The 21671-nt window shown below is 42.3% G+C and overlaps 1 protein-coding gene across 10 annotated transcripts in view; it reads left to right on the top strand.

Annotated features, from left to right (window-relative positions):
* Positions 1-15669, top strand: part of ZNF605 (zinc finger protein 605) — a 30139-nt gene extending 14470 nt beyond the window's left edge. For 9 of the 10 annotated variants that reach the window (XM_055549447.1, XM_055549445.1, XM_055549446.1 and 6 more), the window contains 4 exons: positions 2586-2707; positions 8896-9016; positions 9257-9349; positions 12748-15669. In XM_055549447.1, the coding sequence (XP_055405422.1) occupies positions 2672-2707; positions 8896-9016; positions 9257-9349; positions 12748-14543 (2046 nt within the window). In that variant the 5' untranslated portion in view covers positions 2586-2671 and the 3' untranslated portion in view covers positions 14544-15669. The remainder of the gene's footprint in view (positions 1-2585; positions 2708-8895; positions 9017-9256; positions 9350-12747) is intronic. The other variant, XM_055549455.1, reaches the window with a different exon arrangement.
* The last annotated feature ends 6002 nt before the right edge of the window (positions 15670-21671 follow it).

The raw sequence follows: 21671 nt of genomic DNA, 5'->3' as shown, positions 1-21671 counted from the left end.
GATGGTCTGTAGCCGGCTATCTCTGTTAAGTCCTTTGTTCTGTGTGCGGGCCTGAAGGTGTCTTAGGTTAGGGCTGGCTTTTTGCATGGTTAGATATCCCACAGTCTGGTTTGCTGGCCCAAATTATTTCGCTCAGATAGCGCTCGGGGTATTCAGGCCAGATCCTTACTCTAAGCGATGCAGTCCGCGCCGCGCCTCCCTGCCCAGCCCCCGCTTGCTAGTGGCGTGTGCAGGCGTCTGTGCTGCTTCTCCACTGGGGGAGTTACATAGGGCTCGTAATCTGTGGTTTTTAATTGTTTATATATTTTTCCTCCCTGTTATGTTGCCCTTTGTGCTTTCAAGGCCCGGCACAGATTCGGCAGCGAGAAGGTTTCCTGGTGTTTGGAAACTTCTCTCATTTTAAGACTCCCTTCCCGGGACGGAACTCTGTTCCTCCCTCTTTTGTCTCTTTTTTTGTCTTTTCTATTTTTTCCTTCCTCCTTTTGAAGACTTGGGTTGCTTTTCTGGGTGCCTTATGTCCTCTGCCGGCATTCAGAAGTTGTTTTGTGGAATTTACTCGGCGTTTAAATGTTCTTTTGATGAATTTGTGGAGGAGAAAGTGTTCTCCCCGTCCTACTCCTCCACCATCTTCCTTCCAGGCATTTCTACAACCAACAGGAAAGGTTTAAATACATTTAAATTATAGCCAGAGAAAACGTAAACTTGGAAAGGAAGGTGGTCAAAAGAAATACAAGGTGGACCATAGAATCATACAAAAATCTTGAAGTTGGGACACAGACATGTGAGAGGTAAGGCCCTGCACTGTTGGAATTGAGCCGCAAGCTTCCTTAGGTGTCCCCAAAAGCTGCCATAGAAAGAGAAACAGGAATAGCTGCGTGGTTTTCTCTGTCAGAAAGCAGACCATTACTGACTTAGCAGAAGCAAACATTTCCTGATGATTACATGTAAAGAAAATGCTTGGATAACTGTTTATGTAGATGGCATGGTGAATGATGTCCTGGAATGGGTGAACATATTTCCAAGGGCTATTCCTTGCGGGGATCCTCAGTGTAGGTGGAGGACATGGGAGTGGACAGCAGGCCTGGGCACACACCCTACTTCTGTTCTGCTTTTAGGGAAGAAAACCTGAATCATCTTGCAGAATTGGTTGTTACAAAACCTTAAAACGGCCTCCATAAATATTCTCTCAGTTGGAATTTCAATACATTAAAAAAAAATTTATTTATTTATTTTGGGCTGTGCTGGGTTTTCATTGCTGCACAGGCTTTTCTCTAGTTGCAGAGAGTGGGGGCTACTCTCTAGTTGTGATGAACAGGTCTCTTATTGCAGTAGCTTCTCTTGTTGAGGAGAAGTGGAGTGGCTACTGTATTAGCTTTTTGCCTTCACCCAAAGGAAAAATACACTTCTCATATCTTTATGATGGGACGTAATTTTCCAGCTTGGAACTGGATGCCCCAGTCAGGCCAGTCAGGCTGCTGTTCTCCCAGAGAACAGGAGACAGGGATGTGTCTTCCTGGATGATTTCAGAGACACCTCCCAGGTCTGTAAGAAAGACATTCTTGAGTTATTTAACTTCGTTTTAGAAAAGATTTGGTTGTTAACAAGAAAAAAGATCTGGGGCATGCGGGCTTCAGTAGTTGCGGCACATGGACTCATAGTTGTGGCTCCCAGGCTCTAGAGCACAGGCTCAGTAGTTGGGGCATATGGACTTAGCTGCTTCGCAGCATGTGGGATTTTTCCCGATCAGGGATCAAACCAATGTCTCTTGCGTTGGCAGGTGGATTCTTTACCACTGGGCCACCAGGGAATCCTTCAGTACATTTTAGCTAGGAGTTTTTTGGCTTCTGTTGGCAAAAGCTGGACAGGAAGATGTCTGCTTTTAGCTCCTTTTCCTGACTTTTTTTTGATCTACTACGTATAGGTGATTTACAGTGTTGTGTTAGTTTCTTCTATACACCAATGTGAGTCAGTTACACATTTATATATATGTGTGTGTATGTATGTATGTGTGCTAAGTTGCTTCAGTTGTGTCTGATTCTTTGTGACCCTGTGGACAGTTGCTTGCCAGTCTCCTTTGTCCATGGGATTCTCCAGGTAAGAATACTGGAGTGGGTTGCCATGCCCTCCTCCAGGGGATCTTCCTGATGCAGGGATCGAAACTGTGTCTCTTACATCTCCTGCATTGGCAGGCGGACACTTTACCACCAGTGCCACCTGGGAAGTGCATACACACATGCGCACACACACACATACACACACATAGTTTTCATATTCTTTTCGGTTATGGTTTATCACAGGATATTGAATATAGTTTTCTGTGCTATTCAGTAGAGCCTTGTGGTTTATCTATCCTATATGTGTGTGTGTGTGTATATATATATATATATATATATATTATAGCTTGCATCTGCTAACCCCAGACTCTGAATTCATCCCTCCCCACCCCCTCTTCCTGACTTTGTTGACTCAAGAAACAGGACTGTAGTGTCCCTTCAAAGCGATTCCTATCCACCTAGCTAACCTCCATACTCTTTTCCTCCCTCCCTTTCTTTCTTTTAAAAATTCTGTTGTTTAAACTACTGTAGGCCTTTCCCTGTTCCTGCTGTGTTCTGAGTCAGGAGTTCAACAGAGCTGAGAGGGCTGAGCTGCTGATAACTGCAGCATCAGGGTGATGGTATCAAAGCCTCTAATCGCTGTGATGGCACAGGTGAGAACCAGATGCTGATGAAGGTGCTAACTTCCCGTTACCTTTTCCTGAGGAGTGAATGGTGCCTTGACCGTGTGTGGATAGCTCAGCACGGTTGTAGAGGTGTCTTGCCCTCACTGCCTGGGAGCCGTGAACAAAAGGTTCCGGCAGGTTTATGGACTTGGGGGTTAGAAGGAGGGGAAGAGGAGGTGGGAGTGGAAAGTACAGGATACTGGGTCAGAGTAGGGACAGTGTCTTCAGGTTCCCTGCCTGCCATCCCACTCTGTCCTGCCACCACAAGGGGATTTTAGCGAGGTACCCAAGAAAGGCCTGTGCCAGAAGTTCCAGGTAGACATAGTACACCCCTCACCCCTCGAATCTCTGGGGAGAGCACAGGTTGTGCTTCAGGTCTGGGGGTGGAGGTGGGGGCAGCATCACCCAGGAAGCCTGGAGATAACCCCTTGTGACTTGTGGTGAGACCTGAGGATTCACATGTAGGTTTTTAACCAGGAGCCAGACTCCTCTGTTCCACCGCTTGATTTTTTCAGGACCTGAGTGAGAAACAGGCTCCCCATCATGAACCTGAGCAGGTCAGACTTGGAGGGACTGAGACAGGAACCAGGGAATTAACCTGGGGCAGCAGCAGACAGGGCCCTGAGGAAGACCCTGGAGCAGGGTGATGAGGACTGCCTCCCAGGTGGTCTTAGCTGTTTCTGAATCAGGAAGGCTTGTCTCAGTCCATCAGGAGGCTTCTGGAGTTGCTTTGTGAGTCTTTTGTGATCTGGCACAGGACAGTGGTTCACTTAGCACAGCCCTGGAAGCAGGTAGAAGCTGGCTGGAATGCCTACCTGCCGGGGCTGAGACAGTGGGGTTCCCATAGCTGGGGCTACACACCGGGAGTGCAATCCCAGAGTCCCCAAGCAGGATACATTTTCATCAGGCAGTGAGGTTAAACAGGGCCTTTCTGTGGGCCTCCCAGGACATCAGCCTGGTCTGAATAATTTAGTTCAGTCCTTGGTTTGTGAGGGACTGCCTGGGGTGCTTAGTTCCAAACTGTTTGTCCAGGACCTCCCACCTCATGGGGTGGCAACAGCACCCAGGCGGTGGTGTCTGGGAAGTGCATGGGCCAAGGCCACCCTGTGCTTCTGGCCAGCAGCCCCATCAGGACAGGAAGGCCAGAAAGGTGTCAGTCTGCATCCAGACAGAGCAACACAGGAGTCGTTTCTTTTGTTTCTTGTTTTTTTTTTTTTTTTCCCCCAGAAGAAAGGGAAAGCTCTAGGAGCAAGTCTGAAAAACAAACATCATTTATATCCTTCTCCCTCCCCTGTGCCTCTCCTGGTGCTGGGCTTTATTTTCTTTTTTCTGTTATCATCACTGTATCCCATATGATAATCAAAACTTTGAAAGAAATCATCTTCTGTTTTTATCCAGACTCTGTCTGGAAAGACTCTTTGTCCCTACACAGAGGAGCAGATATTTTTATGTAATTTAAGTAGAGCGATCATGTTTAAGAATTGGTTAGCAGAAACTCCTGAGATTTTAAAAGATTTAAAAATGGTTTTACGTGGGCACTTCCCTGGCAGTCCAGGGGTTAAGACATCATGCTCCCAATGTAGGGGGCACAGGTTTGATGCCTGGTCAGGGAACTACTAAGATCCCATATACTGCACAGCATGGCGTAAATTTTTTAAATAATGTAAAATTAAAAAAAAATTAAATAAAATGGTTTTACATTATCTCCCACTTGTTGAGTCTTCAGGATGGCGTGGTAGGGAGTGGAAGGCTCTCACAGTGGCTCCCACAGAGTCTGAGGTATCAGCGACTGTGAAAGGAGGACTGTGATTGCAGACAGCCTTTCCAGGCATCCAGCACAGTGAGAAGGGCCCTCGTGGGAGCTGCTGCACTGGGTCCCAGGCTGCCTTTCTGGGCTCTGTGCTCCAGACTGGGGTTACCTTGACCTCTTATCAGCCCCTTAAGTCTCTCCTTAAACTGTTAATTAAGACACTCACTGAACCCCACAACAAATCTGGGGCTGTGATCAGATGCAGTGAATTCAAAACCCAAAAAGGGAGTAAATGTGGTCAGGTGGAGCCTGAGAGTGTGATTTGCATTGGGGGAACCCACGAGGATGGCCAGAGCAGACCCCAAGAAAGTGTCAGGGTCCAGTGAAACCCTTTAGATGGGATGAGAAGCCCAGCGAGGTCCACCTGTTGAGTACATCCTGGAACAGGAGCCTGTCCTGGGGCAGTGTTTTCCACCTTGTCCAGCATCTGGAAGGTGGGACAGCTTTCCTCAATGTTTTGGCCCGTTCTGACAACATGGCAGCATACGCATATGTGCCCAGCCTGGGACAGTGTCAGTCTCCACAGCATCCTGTCCTGGATCCAGAAGGGATTGAACATGTCTCTTGCTTCGGACGGGGGCAATTCCAGACTCTCTTTGGTGAGCATCCACACAGCTGACATCAGTCTTGTTAGGAACAGAACTTGGTTTCGTCCAAATGTGTCACCCCCATGGGGGGCTTGTTTTATGTGGGTTTGAAGTTTGCTGTGGGGTCAGCTGTAGCTCATGAGGCGAGAGACTCAGCGTCCCCAACATGCCTCTGTGTTCCAACCCTGACCGTGGCAGTCTCCACAGTCTCCATCACGGCTGGGGGTGGAGGCCAGCAGGGGCACACAGATACTCCATCAGTGCCAGTTGCACACTCAGTAATGGGGCCCAGGATAGTTATCTTTGGAGCTGGTGGCGCCCTTAAGGCTGGGTGTCAGGTTTGGGGTGGGAGGGCAACTTCCCGCCCTACAACCTGTCAGGTAGAGCCTTTGTAATTGCTTGTGGTTAAGCCTGAAAAATTCTGAGCCGAAATTCTCATAAGTTTTAAAACATGTATAAATTCATGTAATTAACCTCACAGTCAGGACTCAGGATAGTTCTCTCTCTCCCAAAATTCCTGGGTGTCACCTTCCTGCATCCCTAACCTCTGGCAATAACTGATCTGTTCTCTGTCTCCATAGTCTTGCCTTTGCCAGAATGTTAGATAATGTAACCATGAGTGTATAACCTTTCATACTGACTTTTTTGCTCATTCTTCAGTAGTTTGTCCCTTTTTCAAAAGATGCAAACTCCCTGATGGATTTCAGGGAAGAGTTCTTTTTTTTTTCTTTTAGCTGTGCTGGGTCTTCATTGCTGCAAGGCTTTTCTCTAGTTGTGGAAAGTGGGGGCTACTCTCTAGTTGCAGTGCCAAGACTTCTTGTTGTGGTGGCTTCTCGTGTTGCAGAGCACAGGCTCTAGGCACACAGGCTTCAGCAGTTGCAGCTTCCAGGCTCTAGAGCACAGGCTCTATAGTTGTGGTGCACGAACTTAATTGCTTCTTGGCATATGGGATCTTCCTGGATCAGGGATTGAACCTGTGTCTCCTGCATTAGCAGGAGGATTCCTTACTGTTGATCCACCAGGGAAGCCCCAGTTGGTCCCCTTTCATTTGCCGAATGGCTTCATACAGTAGGTCCTATGTGTGGAGACACTGGTTTGCTTCTCTGTTTGCTGGTGCAGGACGTCCTGGTTGCCTCCAGTTCTTAATAGGCTGTGTTCATCTGCATATAGGTTTGAACATAAGTTTTTGGGTGAGCCTAAGTTTTTAGTTTATTTGGGTAAATACCTACGAATGGTCTTGCTGGGTAGGTGTATGTTCAACTTTATGAGAAGCTATGAAAGTGTCCAGAGTCCCTGCCCTGTGTTCCCACAGCGTGAACTGGAGTTGCTGTAGCTCTGCGTCCTCACTGTCATTTGTCAGTTCTGTTCTGTTACTTTTTCATTTTAGCCATTCTGATAGGGATGGCTAGGGATAGTAGCAACTCAATATTGTTTTAATTTGCATTTCCCTATTGACAGATAATATTGAACATTTTTTCATATATTTTCCATCTTACATCTTTTTTGGTGAAGCTTGTGGTAAGATCTTTTGCCCATTTTTTTTAAACGATGTTAGTTTTAGTGTTGTTAAGTCCCGTTAACATGCTTTCTCAGATAAGTGATTTGCAACTATTTTCACCTAGTATGTGCCTTGTCTTTTCTTTCTCTTAATGGTGCCTTTCATAGAGGAAAAAAAACTAATTTTGAAACAGTTCAGTTTTATTAATTATTTCTTAAATGGACCATGTGTATTCAGTGTTGTATCTAAAAACTCATTGCAAAATCCAGTCACCCAGGTTGTCTCTTGTTTTCTTCTAGAAATTTCATTGTTTTGTGTTTCACATTTAGGTCTGTGTTCCTTTTTTAAAAAAATCTGTTTATTTGTTTTGGGCTATGCTGGGTCTTTGTTGCCGTGCGGGCTTTTTTCTAATTGTGGTAAGTCGGGGCTACTCTGTAGTTATGGTGCATGGGCCTCTCATTGCGGTGGCTTCTCTTATGACTGAGCACAAGCCCTAGGGCTGGTAGGCTTCAGTAGTCTCAGTATGTGGGCTCAGTAGTTTCAGCTCCTGGGATCTAGAATACAGGCTTTATATTTGTGTCACACAGGCTTAGCTGCCCCATGGCATGTGGAATCTTCCTGGATCAGGGATTGAACCTGTGTCTCCTACATTGGCAGGCAGATTCTTTATCACTGAGCCACCAGGGAAGCCCTGTGATTCTTTTTGAGTTGATTTTTTGGTAAGGTGTAGTGTGTATCAAGGTTTGTTCTTTTGCTTGTGGGTATCCAGTTACTTTAGCTCATGTGCTGAAAACTCCCTGCTCCGAGGAATTGTATGTGCACCTCTCAAAAGCCAGGGAGGTTGCCTCTGGGGGTCCACTTCTGGGCTTTCCATTCTTTTCTGGTCACCAACATCTGTAACCTCTCACTGATACCACCTTGTTATCGTGTGCATTTATAGGAAGTCCTGAAACCAGGTAACGTGAGTCCTGCAATGTTGCTGTTCTGTTTCCAAATTGTTTTGGATATTCTGGTTCCTTTGCCTTTTATCCCCATACCCTGAATGTACTTGTATCATGGCCTCTGTAATGCCTTATTGCCTCTGGCCAGAAAAGACTGAAAAGTATAGGAGAATATGATGTTTTTCTACTCATCTTTATATTTCTAGCACCTGGCATAGTTCCAAGCCCCTTAATTGCTGGGAAAAAGCATGCGTTCTAAAGGATAGCTAGTTCCTACTTCAGACCAGTACTGTTCAAAGGGAGGAGAGTGTTCTAGAAAGGTAGATGTGGTTTTAGTTCTGACAGTGACTGAGAACCATTCCTGTCCCTTAGGCCTCGCACTGCATGGGGCAGACGTGCCCAGCTAAGTGGTTTAGTCGCTCAGTCTTCTCCAACTCTTTGTGACCCCATGGACTGTAGCCCACCAGGCTCCTCTGTCCACTGCAGTTGCCATTTCCTTCTCCAGGTAATCTTCTCGACTCAGGGATTGAACCCACATCTCCTGTGTCTCCTGCATTGCAGGTGGATTCTTTACCCACTGAGCTCTCGGGGAAGCCCTTGCTCAGCTAAGAATTATTCCCAAATCCCAGTGGCACCTTCTTTGAGAAATACTGCTTGTTTAAAGACAGCCTATTCCAACTTCTTATCCTATGGATAGATGGGTGGATAAGTTTATGAATTCATAATGATGAATATTTTAATAACTCTTTTTTTTTCTGTCAAAGTATAATAATGCAAGATTAGGATATCATTTTACTGTGCAGAGAAAATTATCCCAAACCTCAGTGGCTGAAGTTTAAACATTTATCGCAGTTTCTGTGAGTTAGGAATCTGCCAGTGGCTCACCCATTTGGTTCTAGTGGAGAATCTCACACGACCCTGTCTTCAAAGTGTTGAGAATTGCTGGGGTATGAAGGTCACACCCTTCACACTTACTCACATGGGTGTTGGCAGACCTCTGGTCCTTGCCATGTAGGCTTGTACACAGAGCTGCCTCACCATGTGGCCCTTGGACTTGCCCAAAGAGAGCAGGAGAGGGTTCCCAAGGTAGACGTCACGTTCTCTTATAACCTGGTCTTGGAAGGGAGATCCCTTACTTCTACCCTATTCCATTCAGTGGAAGTGAGTTGATAAATGCAGCCCATATTCAGGACGTGGGGCAGTGAGGGTTAAACAAAAGCACATTTCCAGGAGTTGGAGATCATGGGTCCAGCTTTCAGGCCACTTGTTACTGTAGAAAAGAAAGCCTACATTCAGCAAAGAGAATAACTTCAGATTTAACAGGGATTGTACTTTTTTAGATATCATTTGAAGATGTGGCTGTGAATTTCACATTGGAGGAGTGGCAGCTGCTTAATCCTACTCAGAAGACCTTGTACAGAGACGTGATGTTGGAGAACTATAGCAATCTAGTTTTATTGGGTAAGAACATTCTCATGTAGTACAGTGGTGCATATCCAGTAACTGGATATGCACATACCTCTAAGATATTACTGACTTTGGATTTAAGTTTCAGATGTCAAAGAGTCTTTGATTTTGACACCCAAGTGAAAGGTTTTTATATGCTTTCTTTGTTTTATAGCCTCTGAGGTGAAATAGTCTTCATATTTAAGAGTCCCCTCAGCCCAAGCAATTGGGACTCTCTGTGTTTCCAATTGACAGGTTATCAAGTTATCAAACCTGAGATGATCTTCAAGCTGGAGCAAGAAAAGCCATGGTTATTAGATGAAGAAATCCTAAGTCAAAACTTCTCAGGTGAGAAATAATCAGTTTAGTGGCAGACAGTGAAAATTAAATCTCAGGTTTTTGATGATAGATTGGTACTTTTGAAATGTTATTTGTAAATAACTCCGGTTAAAGCTTCTCCATCTTTGGAGTTGACTCAGGACTCTGTGTCCTGGGCTCCGCATCAGGATGTGTCCCCTTTGGAGCTGGTGATGAAATGTGCCTCTAGTGGCACAGTCATTTAGGACCTTGCATTCTTGATCAGACCCTTCTTTGAGTTTCCCCAGTTGACTTTTTCTTCTCTCCTGCCCCGGTCCCATCTGCAGAGGTAGGCTTCTTTTCTCCTCTTGAAGAATTCATAATTTTTTCCTGTTTTAGGTGATGCTGTTACCTTTGAATTTCCTTTATTATTTTGCTTTTCTCTCCCTAATTTATCAAATTTCTGTTTCAAACCCACATAGAGTAGACTGTGAGTCTATGGACAGAGGATAGAAGTCTAATGCCTAAAAGCATTCTTCTTGTCTCCTTGCATATAAGAACTTCAGGGTCAGCATCCAGGGCATCTTTCTGGTGCCTTTGATGTTTAGCTTCTAAAGCTTCTTGTTTATCCCTTCAAATGGTCTGTGGGGGTTTAAGACTTGCTATGTGATATTTTACCTCCATTTGAGTTGAGGACCCTCACAGTATGGCAGCATCTTACCTGTGAAGTTTTTTCCGGTGCCCAGAGGTCACAGTTGACTCCAATTGAAGTAATTCCTTCCTTGTGTCTTTCACATATGTTTCTCTGCATGTGGGCTTTTGTGCACACTTTTTCAATTAGATACCCTCCCCCTCTTTAAGCTCTATTTTTTCACTTCCACAGTGTTTCTTAACTCCCAGCCTTTTCTGAAATCTCTACCTACTGAGCAGTATTGTAGGAACCTGGCTATGATCACACATTATCTAGAATTTCTTAACTAATTAGGTCTTGAGGTTTTTTCCCTACATAGAAAGATGGTAACTAACTTATTATTCTCTGTTCTCTATGACATTTATGCTGTGTAATTACTAAATATTTCATTAATTGGTTGTTGTGAGGCCAGGTAAAACAGGATCTGTCTTACTTTTCAAATAATTTCTTTAGTACAAAGGTTTTCATCTAAGTAAGTGTTTCAGCTTATTTGGGAAAATACTTCAAATTACAGATGTCAGCACCATTCACATGGATGATTAGGACTGGGTATGTGTAGTTTGGAAAAGCTGTCAAGATGGACTTTATATTCCTCCATTAATTTAGAACCACTGCTATTTTGTGAAATGAGAGGAGTTGAGATAAAGTATGAGTCATGAAATAACATTGCAGGACCAGGGAATTTTAATTTAGAAGATAATATAAAATAATTCAGTTTGAACATAATACATTTGTGTCAAAATGCAAAGTTCATTATCAGGATTAACTATATAGAAAGGAATTGCTTTAGAAGTTTAATGATAAGTGAATAGGGTTGTATTGAGGGCTTGTTATGTACTATGTAGTGGGAGTACATCAGTGAAAAACTCAAACCTGTTCCCTACCTTCATTACATTCCAGTGGGAGAGACAGAAGTAAGGTGATTACCTATCTGATAAGTGCTATGAAGAGAATAAACAGGGTGTTAGTGTGCCCTTAAAATGATATGAAATAGGCATACTGGCAGCTGGGCAGGGAGAGGCTTTTGGGGTCATTGAGGGCAGGGAGGAGCCCAATGTTGTGAGAGGAAGATGAGGGCTGGAAGGAGCCAGGCATGCAGGGGTGTGTATGCTGTGTTAAAAGCCCAGATTTATCAAAGGTTTTTAAGCAAGAGGTTTAAGCAAAAGGTTAGAGTACATTTTCTAAGATTGATGTGTGGAGACTAGAATTGGGAGGGCATGAGCCTGGAAGTGGGAATATCAACTGAAAAATAGGATGAAATGAAGGCTGAATGAATCAGAGTGTAATGGAAACAGAGATGTGGGGAAACAGACCTGTACCCCTACCAAGGATGATGCCAGTAAAACATGGTCTATGTGTTTGCCAAAGTGCCAAGATTTTTAAAAAATTTCTTTAATATTTTTTTTGGGTACAGTTTAACCTCAGTATGGTTTTATATCATTTAACTTATTAATTTGGATATATATCTTAATCTTATTCCTTGATTTGAATTAAAATTTATTTTTCTTTACTCTTACATTTCATGAAACAATTTTTTATAAACTCTTAAGGAGTATCTCACACTTACATGTCTGTAGGACATATAAGTGTCTCACACTTATATGAGAAGCTTATATAAATGGTATCTAACATCCCTCTCTAGTCTTTAAAATGCCCATGAACAGTGTTATCATCTTGTAGTCACTGAAGCTCAAAACGTTGAATCTTTTTTTTTTCTCCTCCATATCCACAGCTCTAGTTAGCTCTTCCTCTGAAATTCTGATATATCTTAGAGTTGTTAGATGAGGCTTTTTCCCTCCCCAGATAAATTATCCTACAAAAAAGGAGTGATTGCTTTATATTTGAGATCTTGCCATATTTTTTTCATCTTGGGAGTATTATCTCACAATTCCTAGTAAAGAATATCATAAAGTAAACAAGCTTAAAAGATCATTAAGGGAGATCACAGATAACTGTACTTACATGGTAAAAAAGAAAACTGTCCTAATGTTATGCAAAGCATACTTGTGGTTTTGAGTAATTTACATCATATACAGATTCAGTATATAGATGATGATTCAATTAAAGTATCAGAAACCTTAATAAAGATGTTGATGCTGACCTCTGGAGAACTCTTAGATAATTCCAAAAAAGCAGTTCTCATGATGGTGAAATTACAGATATCAGTGATTTGGGTGATGATTTTGAATGAGGATGCTTTTTGAATGTACTGATAGTACAGAAAACTAACATATCTCACCTTTCAGACATGAAAGTTGATATCCTGTGTTTGCTGTCATTGTCTTCAGTGTTTCTTCCTGTGTGACATTCAGCACTGTGTATTAATCTTGCTCTTCTCTGCACTGTGATACTCAGTACATCTGATACTGTGATACTCAGAAGTACTCAGTCTTCTCTCATGGGAGTACCTACTTACCTTTTTCTGATTTCTGTTAATAATGTCTGGGCATATAGAAGATAATCAGTAGGTTATTGTGGAATGAGCACAGTGTTTGATTAGAAATTGTTTGTCTTTTTTATCTCATCATGATCACTTGAATATATTTCATCTTTCCTTATTTTAAAGTTTGTGTTTATAAACATTTGTAATTTCAAAATCTGTTTTCATTTCTATTAAAAAGTTCAAAGCCTAATAAGTAGATATTGTATGTGGGAGATTTTTTTTTTATGGACTGGGCTCATGCTCCATTTCTGATTTGTTCAATAAGCTTAATGATTAGGGAAATTTACACAGTATGGTTCATTTTTTCCTTTTTAGAAAAAGTCTGGCTAGATAATAATCTCAAAATGTGGCATCAGGATAATCAAGACAAGCTTAAAAGTTTGGAGAGAGGCCATGAATATGACATCTTTGAGAGAATGTTTCATTTAGGCATTAACTTTGATCATTTAGGAATGAGATCCCATAAATGTGGCACAGGTGAAAAAAGTCTGAAGGATCCTTTTGATTTTCTTATTCCAAAAAGTAACTGTGAAAGAAAGAAACTTGATGAGCTTAATAGGAAATTATTATTTTGTATTAAACCTGCCAGAACTTATGGTGGAATAAAATACTCTGATGGCAATACATGTAGAAAAGTCAGCAGTAAAGAGCCAGGACTCATTATGAGCCATATACCACACACAGGAGTCTGTTTGTGCATGGAATGTGGCAAGGTTTTTAATAAAAAGTCACAGCTCATTATACATCAAAGAACTCATACAGGAGAGAAGCCCTATGGATGCCGGGACTGTGGGAAAGCTTTCTCCCAGAAGTCATTGCTCACTATTCATCAAAGGACTCATTCAGGAGAAAAACCATATGGGTGTGGGGAATGTCAGAAAGCTTTCAGTAGGAAGTCACTGCTCATTTTACATCAGAGAACTCACACAGGAGAGAAACCGTATGGCTGCAGTGACTGTGGGAAAGCCTTCAGCAGGAAGTCACAGCTTAAAAGACATCAGATAACCCATACGATAGAAAAGCCCTATGGCTGCAGTGACTGTGGGAAAGTCTTCTCCCAGAAATTAAAGCTCATTACACATCAGAGGACACACACAGGCGAGAAGCCCTACAGATGTAGTGATTGTGGAAAAGCCTTCTTTTGGAAGTCACAGCTTATTACTCATCAGAGGGTTCATACAGGGAAGAAGCCATATGCCTGTAGTGAATGTAAAAAAGCCTTCAGCAGGAACTCACTCCTCATTAGGCATCAGAGGATCCATACAGGAGAGAAACCCTATGAATGCAGTGAATGTGGTGAAGCCTTCATCAGAAAACCACAACTTGTTAAACATCAAATGACTCATACGGGAGAGAAGAATTATCAGTGCAGTAATTGTGAGGAAGCCTTCTTTAAGAAGTCAGAACTAATTAAACATCAAAAGGTTCATTTAGGAGAAAGACCCTATAGATGTGTTGAATGTGGAAAAACCTTCTTTGGAAAGTCACAGCTCCTGACACATCAAAGAACTCACACTGGAGAGAAACCTTATGAATGTAGTGCCTGTGGGAAAGCCTTCACCCAGAAGTCCAGCCTGGTGTCCCATCAGAGGACACATACAGGGGAGAAACCTTATGAATGCAGTGAATGTGGGAAAACCTTCAGTGAGAAGTCAAGTCTCATTCACCATCAGAGAACCCATACTGGAGAAAAACCCTTCGAATGTGGTGAGTGTAGGAAAGCTTTTGCCTGGAAGCCACAGCTTCTTAGGCACCAGAGAATTCATACAGGGGAGAAACCCTATGGATGCAGTGAATGTGGAAAGGCATTTGTTCAGAAAGTACAGCTCATTAAACATCAGAGAAATCATACAGGAGAGAAGACCTATGGATGCAATGACTGTGCAAAAGCTTTCTTTGAGAAGGCACAGCTCATTATACATCAGAGAATTCATACAGGAGAGAGACCCTATAAATGTGAGGAATGTGGGAAGTCTTTCACTAGGAAGTCACACCTTATGAGGCATCAGAGGATCCATACAGGGGATAAGTACTATGGATGCAGTGAATGTGGGACTGTCTTCCACAGGAAGGCGCAGCTCCTGATTCATCAGAGAAGTCATATGCTGTAGACATGGGGTGAATGTGGTGAGTGTGGGGAGTCTGCCATCAGATATCAGGTCCCTGACACTCCAAGGACATGTATGGGAGAGAAACTCTGTCACTGCAGTGACTGTCTCACCACATAGAATTTAGAAAGAGAACCTTTTTTTGTTGTTGTTGTTAAGTAGACAATATAGGAAAGTCTTCTCCCAGGAAACACAACTTGTGACATATTGATGGCTCCTCAGTGTGGAAGTCTTATCAGTATTGTGATAGGTATAGACCTTTCAGTCAAAAGTGCCAGGCTATTAAATTTTAGAAGATATAAACAGGAGAAAAACTCAGTTGTTGTAATGAGTGAGTGAAAATTTCATTGGGAAATGGTAGCCCAGAGTACACTAGATGATACATACACAAAGGAAGTAACGTCTCATACAGAGGAGTAGTCCCAGTACATTGAAGAATTTGATAAGCATGATCCCTGTTGAAAATTCTTTAAGGAGGTTATGTTTATTGTATATAAATTGTAAGAAAATAGGCATTTTTAAAGTGGTAGCTGTGTTTGAGGTGTGAAGACTTCTTTCTGCTTTCTGTTAGGGTGGTATAATAAGAACCACATAAACTCTCTTGCTTTAAACAGCTAGAAACTACCATTTATTAAATAGTGGTTTTTAGATATATGTCAAGTGCAGGTTTATGATCCCTGGCAGGAGGTGGACAAAATGAGGACAGCCCTACGACTGCCCAGCCTACTACCTGGGGGCCACTGTCAAGGCTGCAGGTCAGGGAGTTGAATGAACATGGTCTTGCTGAACCGAAGAGGGTTTCTGAGTTGGCATTTGAGGAACCTCGGTAGCTAGAATTTGCAGGTGAAGGGTGCTGGGTAAGAAGGAGCTTCCCAGGGAGGAGGCTGTATAAATCCTCAGTGAGTCCCTCTTTGAGTATTTGGCTTTAGCCCTTATTTGCATGTGTGTGGAAGAAAACTGAGACTCTGAGAGGAGCTAGGCAGCAGGGAGCTGAATAAGCCCTGGAGCTTAGCACAGGCTGAGACAGTTTATGTTCCCACCAGCCACTTGGAGGCAGCTTTTTGCACAGGGGCATCAAGGGGAGTTCCCAGAACTGAGTTGTCTTGGGGAGGGTGGAGAGTCACTTAACCTAGATTAAAAGCTACTCTGGACCCACAGTGTCTGACATCCAGAAACTTACCTGGCACACCAAGAGGCAGGAACATATGACTTGTAACTACAAGAAAAATCCGTCAATAGAAAAAGGAAAGACTGAATTGATGGGAAGTAGTAGACAAGTATATTCAAATAGCTACTGTAAGTATAAAGTAGAAGAAAACATAAATTTGACAAAACCTGGAGTGTAAGGTACACTTTTAAAAGCTCAAATGGAACTTCTCAGGTTGAGAACAACTCTGAAAAATAAAAAATAAAAAAACCCAACTGGAATTAAGAACATATTAGACATAGAAGAAGGAAAGAAATCAATGAATCTGAAGAGTAAGAATGAAAATTATCAAATGATATACACAGAGAAAAACATGTGGGTGGGGGGAAAGGAGGATAGGAAATTAGTTAAAAGTGGTGTAATATACATGTAATGGAAGGTCTAGAGGAGAGAAGTGAGAGGCGGCAGAAAAGGGATTTGAATAAATGATGGCTGAAAAATACCCATTATGATGAAAAGTATAAACGCACTTATTCAAGAAGTTCAAAGAACCCAACACAGAAGAAACATAAAGATGCCAATGGACATCACAGTCAGTTGATGAAAACTGGAGTTAAAGAGAACAATTGTTGGGAATTCCCTGGTGGCCAAGTGGCTGGGAGTCTGCCTTCCAATTCAGGGAGTGAAGGTTCAATCCCTTGTCGGGAAACTGAGATCCCCCATGACGTGTGGCGCGGTCAAAAAAAATTTTTTTTAATTGAGCAATTGTAAAATGCCTGGAGAAAAAAGGACAGGACACACCCACAGAGCAAAAAAGTACAATATACTTCTGGTCAGAAACTATGCAAACTATAGGACAGCAGAATGACGCTGTTAAGTTACAAAAGAAAATAAAGAACCTCCCCTGCCCCACAGCCTGGAGTTCAATTGCCTGTCAAAAACATCTTTCAAAAATGAAACCAAGAAGGACTTCAAAAAAGCAAAATCAGAGAGAGTTCCTGCCTTCAGGAAACATTGAAGGAAGTTTGGGGACAACAGGAGAACACGACTCTGGAAATGAAAGGTTCTGGAAATGGTGAATGCATGGGTGAATATGAAAGATTTTTGTCTTTATTTTAAAATTCTTTAAAAAGGTAATGAACTGCTTTAAACCAAACTAATGACAGCATACCTTGGGTTAAGATCTACTTAGAAGTAAAGTGCTACAGTAGTACTTAAGTATGAATCTATAAAAATAGTTGAAGATACTTGTGTTGTCTGAGTCAGAGATGTGGGATGACTTGTATCTATAGCAGCTACATGATGAAAAGTGTCTGTGTTATGGATCTGTACATGTGCTCATGTTCTGAGTGTTCTCCATGTCCACACCATTTTCCTCCTTTCTCTGTATGCCCAGAGGGAGTGCACTGCTTCCTAGGATTTCTGCTTAGGTTTGGACAGGCGAGGTGTGTGTCACCCCTGCCTCTCTCCTGCTGGCACACATCTGGGGGTGTCTGTCCATGTGGCTGAAGCTCCTATGTTCACCACAGACCCTCCCCCTGCTCATCAGACATAAGGGTGGTGTTAACTGCTTCTGGGGACTTCACCATCGCTGGTTGATTTTCTTAATTCTAGACACACTTCTGTAAATAGTTTGTTTATTAAATATTCTTGAGTTAATAATTTTGAGTACAACGTTTGTTACAAATGATGAACGTTTGACCAAATTTTGAGTTATCAGTTACTGGTCCATGGGGCATAGGCTGACATCTGTTGAGATTTCTCACACTCAATATCAGTATTTTCTCTTTGTATTTTAATAATTCAGTAAAAATTATGAATTCTTTGTGTGTTTTGTTTTGTTTTGCTGCAAACATAAATGACTCTGGAGATTGTTACCATTTGCTCCGTATGCCGGTGGTCTTGCAGCAATAGACTGAACATCATGAGGTCTTTGTGCTACCTCTGGGTTGGTTGACCTTACAAGAAAGCATTATTATTTTTGTTAAATATGTATGGGCAAGAAGAAGGTAACTCATTACTGAGTGAAGAAAGAAAGGAATGATGTACTGTACTTCCCTGTACTCTTATTTTAAAAACTTGTGCTGTGCAATTAAAATACTCTTATTCCATATTTGGCTTTTTTTAATTCTGTATAATTCACAATCTGTCATCTGTACACATGATTTCCCATTTCAGGATTCAGAATCACCCCCAGAAAACCTCTTCAAAGGCTCCATACTAGATTCCATCACAGACACCATGCCAAATTGAAAATCAACTTTCCTAAGATTAAAACAGAGGTTCTTAAGGTATAGATTCGTGTGTATGTGTGTGTGTGTGTGTGAGACTCTTTGTGACCCCATGGACTGTAGCCTCTCCAGGCTCCTCTGTTTATGGGATTTCCCAGGCAAGAAAACTGGAGTGGGTTGCCATTTTCTTTTCCAGAGGATCTTACCAACCCAGGGATTGAACTGGCATCTCCTGCATAGGCAGATGGATTCTTTATCACTGAGCCACTTGGTAAGCCCTCCATGAAGCATAATAAGTTAGGCTGAAGTAGACTGTTAAGAGGCCAGCATAGATCCAGTGTAGCACCCTCCCTGTCATTTATCAGGTATCCTTTTGCACCCATTCTCTGCTTCTGCACACAAACGGCCTGTCTGTAATAGTACTCTGTGATCTGTTTATGATAGTGAAATGGTTTCCCCCATTGAGATTCTCCCCTGACCCTTATTGGCCACATAGTGAAGGGAAAAGCCCTTCTCACTCTGATTATCTTAGAAAATTCTGTTTGTCTCCTGATGTCTGTCTATAGCTTAGAAGCAGGCAGTGTGACCTTGATATGTCATGATTAGCTCAAAAGAATGAAATGCAAGTTAAAGTGTGCTTTTCTTCCACATGGGATAGATTGCTCTCAACACTGCAAGCTCAGTCTCCATATCAAGTCACCTTGGTAAGTAGTGGATTTGTTCCAGGGCCAAGTCTGCAGATTTGGTGATGCTATATGATTACTCTTTATTTTCTCTGTGGGCTCTTTGTAGCTTTTTTTCACAATTACTACACAATTCATCCAGGCAGTTTTGACATCTTGTTATCAAGACTCTTAAAATGCTAAGATGAAATACACTAGGAACAAATTTATTTAATGCCTGAATACCTACATCATTATATTTAGATATTTGTGCATGTGTGCTCAATTGCTCCTTCGTGTCCGACTCTTTGTGACCCCATGGACTGTAGCCCTCCAGGCTCTTCTGTTCATGGGATTATCCAGGCAAGAATACTGGAGTATGTTTGCATTTCCTCCTCCAGGGCATCTTCCTGACACAGGGATAAAACCCGTGTCTCTTGCATTGGCAGGTGGATTCTTTACTCCTGAGCCACCTGGGAAGCCCCCAAATCATTAAAGGTGCCCAGCAAAGATAATGTAGCTGTGAATCAGTCACTGGTGAGATGAAAAGGAGAGAAACACAAATGAGGTGACGTTTGTAAATTGAGGGTCTCAATTAAAGCACTACTCTCATTTAAATTTTTCATTAAAAAACACATCAAGCTCAGACTCACAAAAAGATGTGCAAAGTGGATTAACTTTCGCGTGCTTGTTAGAGACCATGTGAAGGAAACAATGACAGTGTTTGAGGTTTAAAAATAAAATAAAATAAAAAAAAAAAAGAAAAAAAAAAAGGAAACAATGAAACCAGAGATGAGATGCTGGTACTGCAGCCATCCAAAGTGGTATGGATGTGTCCTCAAACCAAGACATCACCAGACAGCTATGAGTGCAAAAGCAAATCATATATTTTTGTCCTCCTGGGTATAACATTAATAGAAAGCAGAATGCATCCGGTGATGGCGATGTCTACAGTCAGGACCATGTGCTCCGGTGTGAGGGTGGGGTCAGTGGTTGATGATGAAGCCAGGCTGCTGCCCCTTGTTGAGGAGCAGGTTCTGCCCTGACTTGGGGCATCCAGAGATCAGAACATGGCTGTGTCAAATCACGCCTGCTGCTGATACTTCCTCAGTGCTACATTTGAAAGGAAAACATCTGTACCCATATATATATACTGAGTAAACAGTTTGATGAATTAATATGTGTGAGTGTGATCATTAGGAACAGTAAACTTTAGTTTCCTTGCCAACGAGGTATTGCAAACAGTCTGAAGTCACACCACTTTCCAACCTGTCATGATGCAGATACACTTGTCACAGAGAAAAAGCAGTTGGTAGTGATGGTATGAGTTCATACTCTGCCCAGAACTTAGCTCACCTGCGTGGGTCCTGGGGTCTGTACAGAGGAAAATAGTCTGCTTCTTTTACAAATTAATCTGGGGACTCCCCTAATTCTCTGAGTTTTAAAAGAGAAGGATAGGGCTTCCCTGGTTTCTTAGTGGTAAAGAATCTGCCTGCCAATGCAGGAAACATGGGTTTGATCCCTGATCCTGGAAGATTCCATCTGCCACGGATCAAAACCTGTGTGTCACAACTACCGAGCCTGTGTTAGAGACCCTGAGAACCATAATAAGAGAAGTGACTGAAATGAGAAGCCCACACATCACAACTAGAGAGTAGCCCCCACTTGCTGCAACTAGAGAAAAGTTCAAGCAGCAACAAAGATGCAGCCCAGCCAGAAATAAATAATTTTTTAAACAAGCATAGGATACTTAGAGATTAGCCATACCAAGAGCATAACTTTCAAGAAAAAAGAGATGAAACATATATAATAAGGATCACCCACACCTACCTTCCACCTTCTGAAGAGGAGGGTCTGGGTAGGGCCATAGACAATTCAAGCTGGAAACCCATCAGATGCTGAATCCACATCCCCACTGAATATAGGGTAGTCTTACCAGGGATGTCACAGCTAGGCCCAGATTCTACATCCCACGTCTGGTGCTGTCCTGTCTTAATTTCCTTGCTAAATGAAAAAAGGCAAAATGGTTGTCTGAGGAGACCTTACAAATAGCTGATAAAAGAGAAGTGAAGGGCAAAGGAGAAAAAGAAAGATATGTCCATCTGAATGCAGAGTTCCAAAAAATAGCAAGAAGAGATGAGAAGCCTTCCTAAGTGATCAATGCAAAGAAATAGAGGGAAACAATAGAATGAGAATGACTAGAGATCTCGTCAAGAAAATTAGAGATACCAAGGGAACATTTCATGCAAAGATGGGCACAATAAAGGACAGAAACAGTATGGACCTAACAGAAGCAGAAGATATTAGGAAGAGGTGGCAAGAACACACAGAAGAGCTATACAAAAAAAAAGATCTTAATGACCCAGATAACCATGATGGTGTGATCACACACCTACAGCCAGACATCCTGGAGTGCGAAGTTAAGTGGGCCTTAGGAAGCATCACTCTGAACAAAGCTAGTGGACGTGATGGAATTCTGGTTGAGCTATTTCAAATCCTAAAAGATGATGCTGTGAAAGTGCTGCACTCAATATGCCAGCAAATTTGGAAAACTCAGCAGTGGCCACAGGACTGGGAAGGGTCAGTTTTCATTCTAATCCCAAGGAAGGGCAGTGCCAAAGAATGTTCAAACGACCACACAATTGGAGTCATCTCACATGCTAGCAAAGTAATGCTCAAAATTCTCCAAGACGGGCTTCAGTATGTGAACCGTGAACTTCCACATGTTCAAGCTGGATTTAGAAAAGGCAGAGGAACCAGAGATCAAATTGCCAACATAGAAAAAGCAAGAGAATTTCGGAAAAACATCTGCTTCATTGACTACACTAAAGCCTTTGTATGGATCACACAAAGTGTGGAAAATTTTAAAGAGATGAGAATACCAGACCACTTTACTTGCCTCCTGGGAAACCTGTATGCAAGTCAAGAAGCAACTGTTAGAATTGGACATGGAACAGTGGACTGGTTCCAAATTGGGAAAGGAGTACGTCAAGGGTGTAAGCAGGTCACCCTGCTTATTTAACTTATATGCAGAGTACATCATGTGAAATGCCAGGCTAGATGAAGCACAAGCTGGAATCAAGATTGCTGA

Source organism: Bubalus kerabau, chromosome 16 (genome assembly GCF_029407905.1).
Source record: "Bubalus kerabau isolate K-KA32 ecotype Philippines breed swamp buffalo chromosome 16, PCC_UOA_SB_1v2, whole genome shotgun sequence".
NCBI lineage: Eukaryota > Metazoa > Chordata > Mammalia > Artiodactyla > Bovidae > Bubalus > Bubalus kerabau.
The sequence above is the reverse complement of the archived record's forward strand: the minus strand, read 5'-3'. Positions and strand labels throughout refer to the sequence as shown.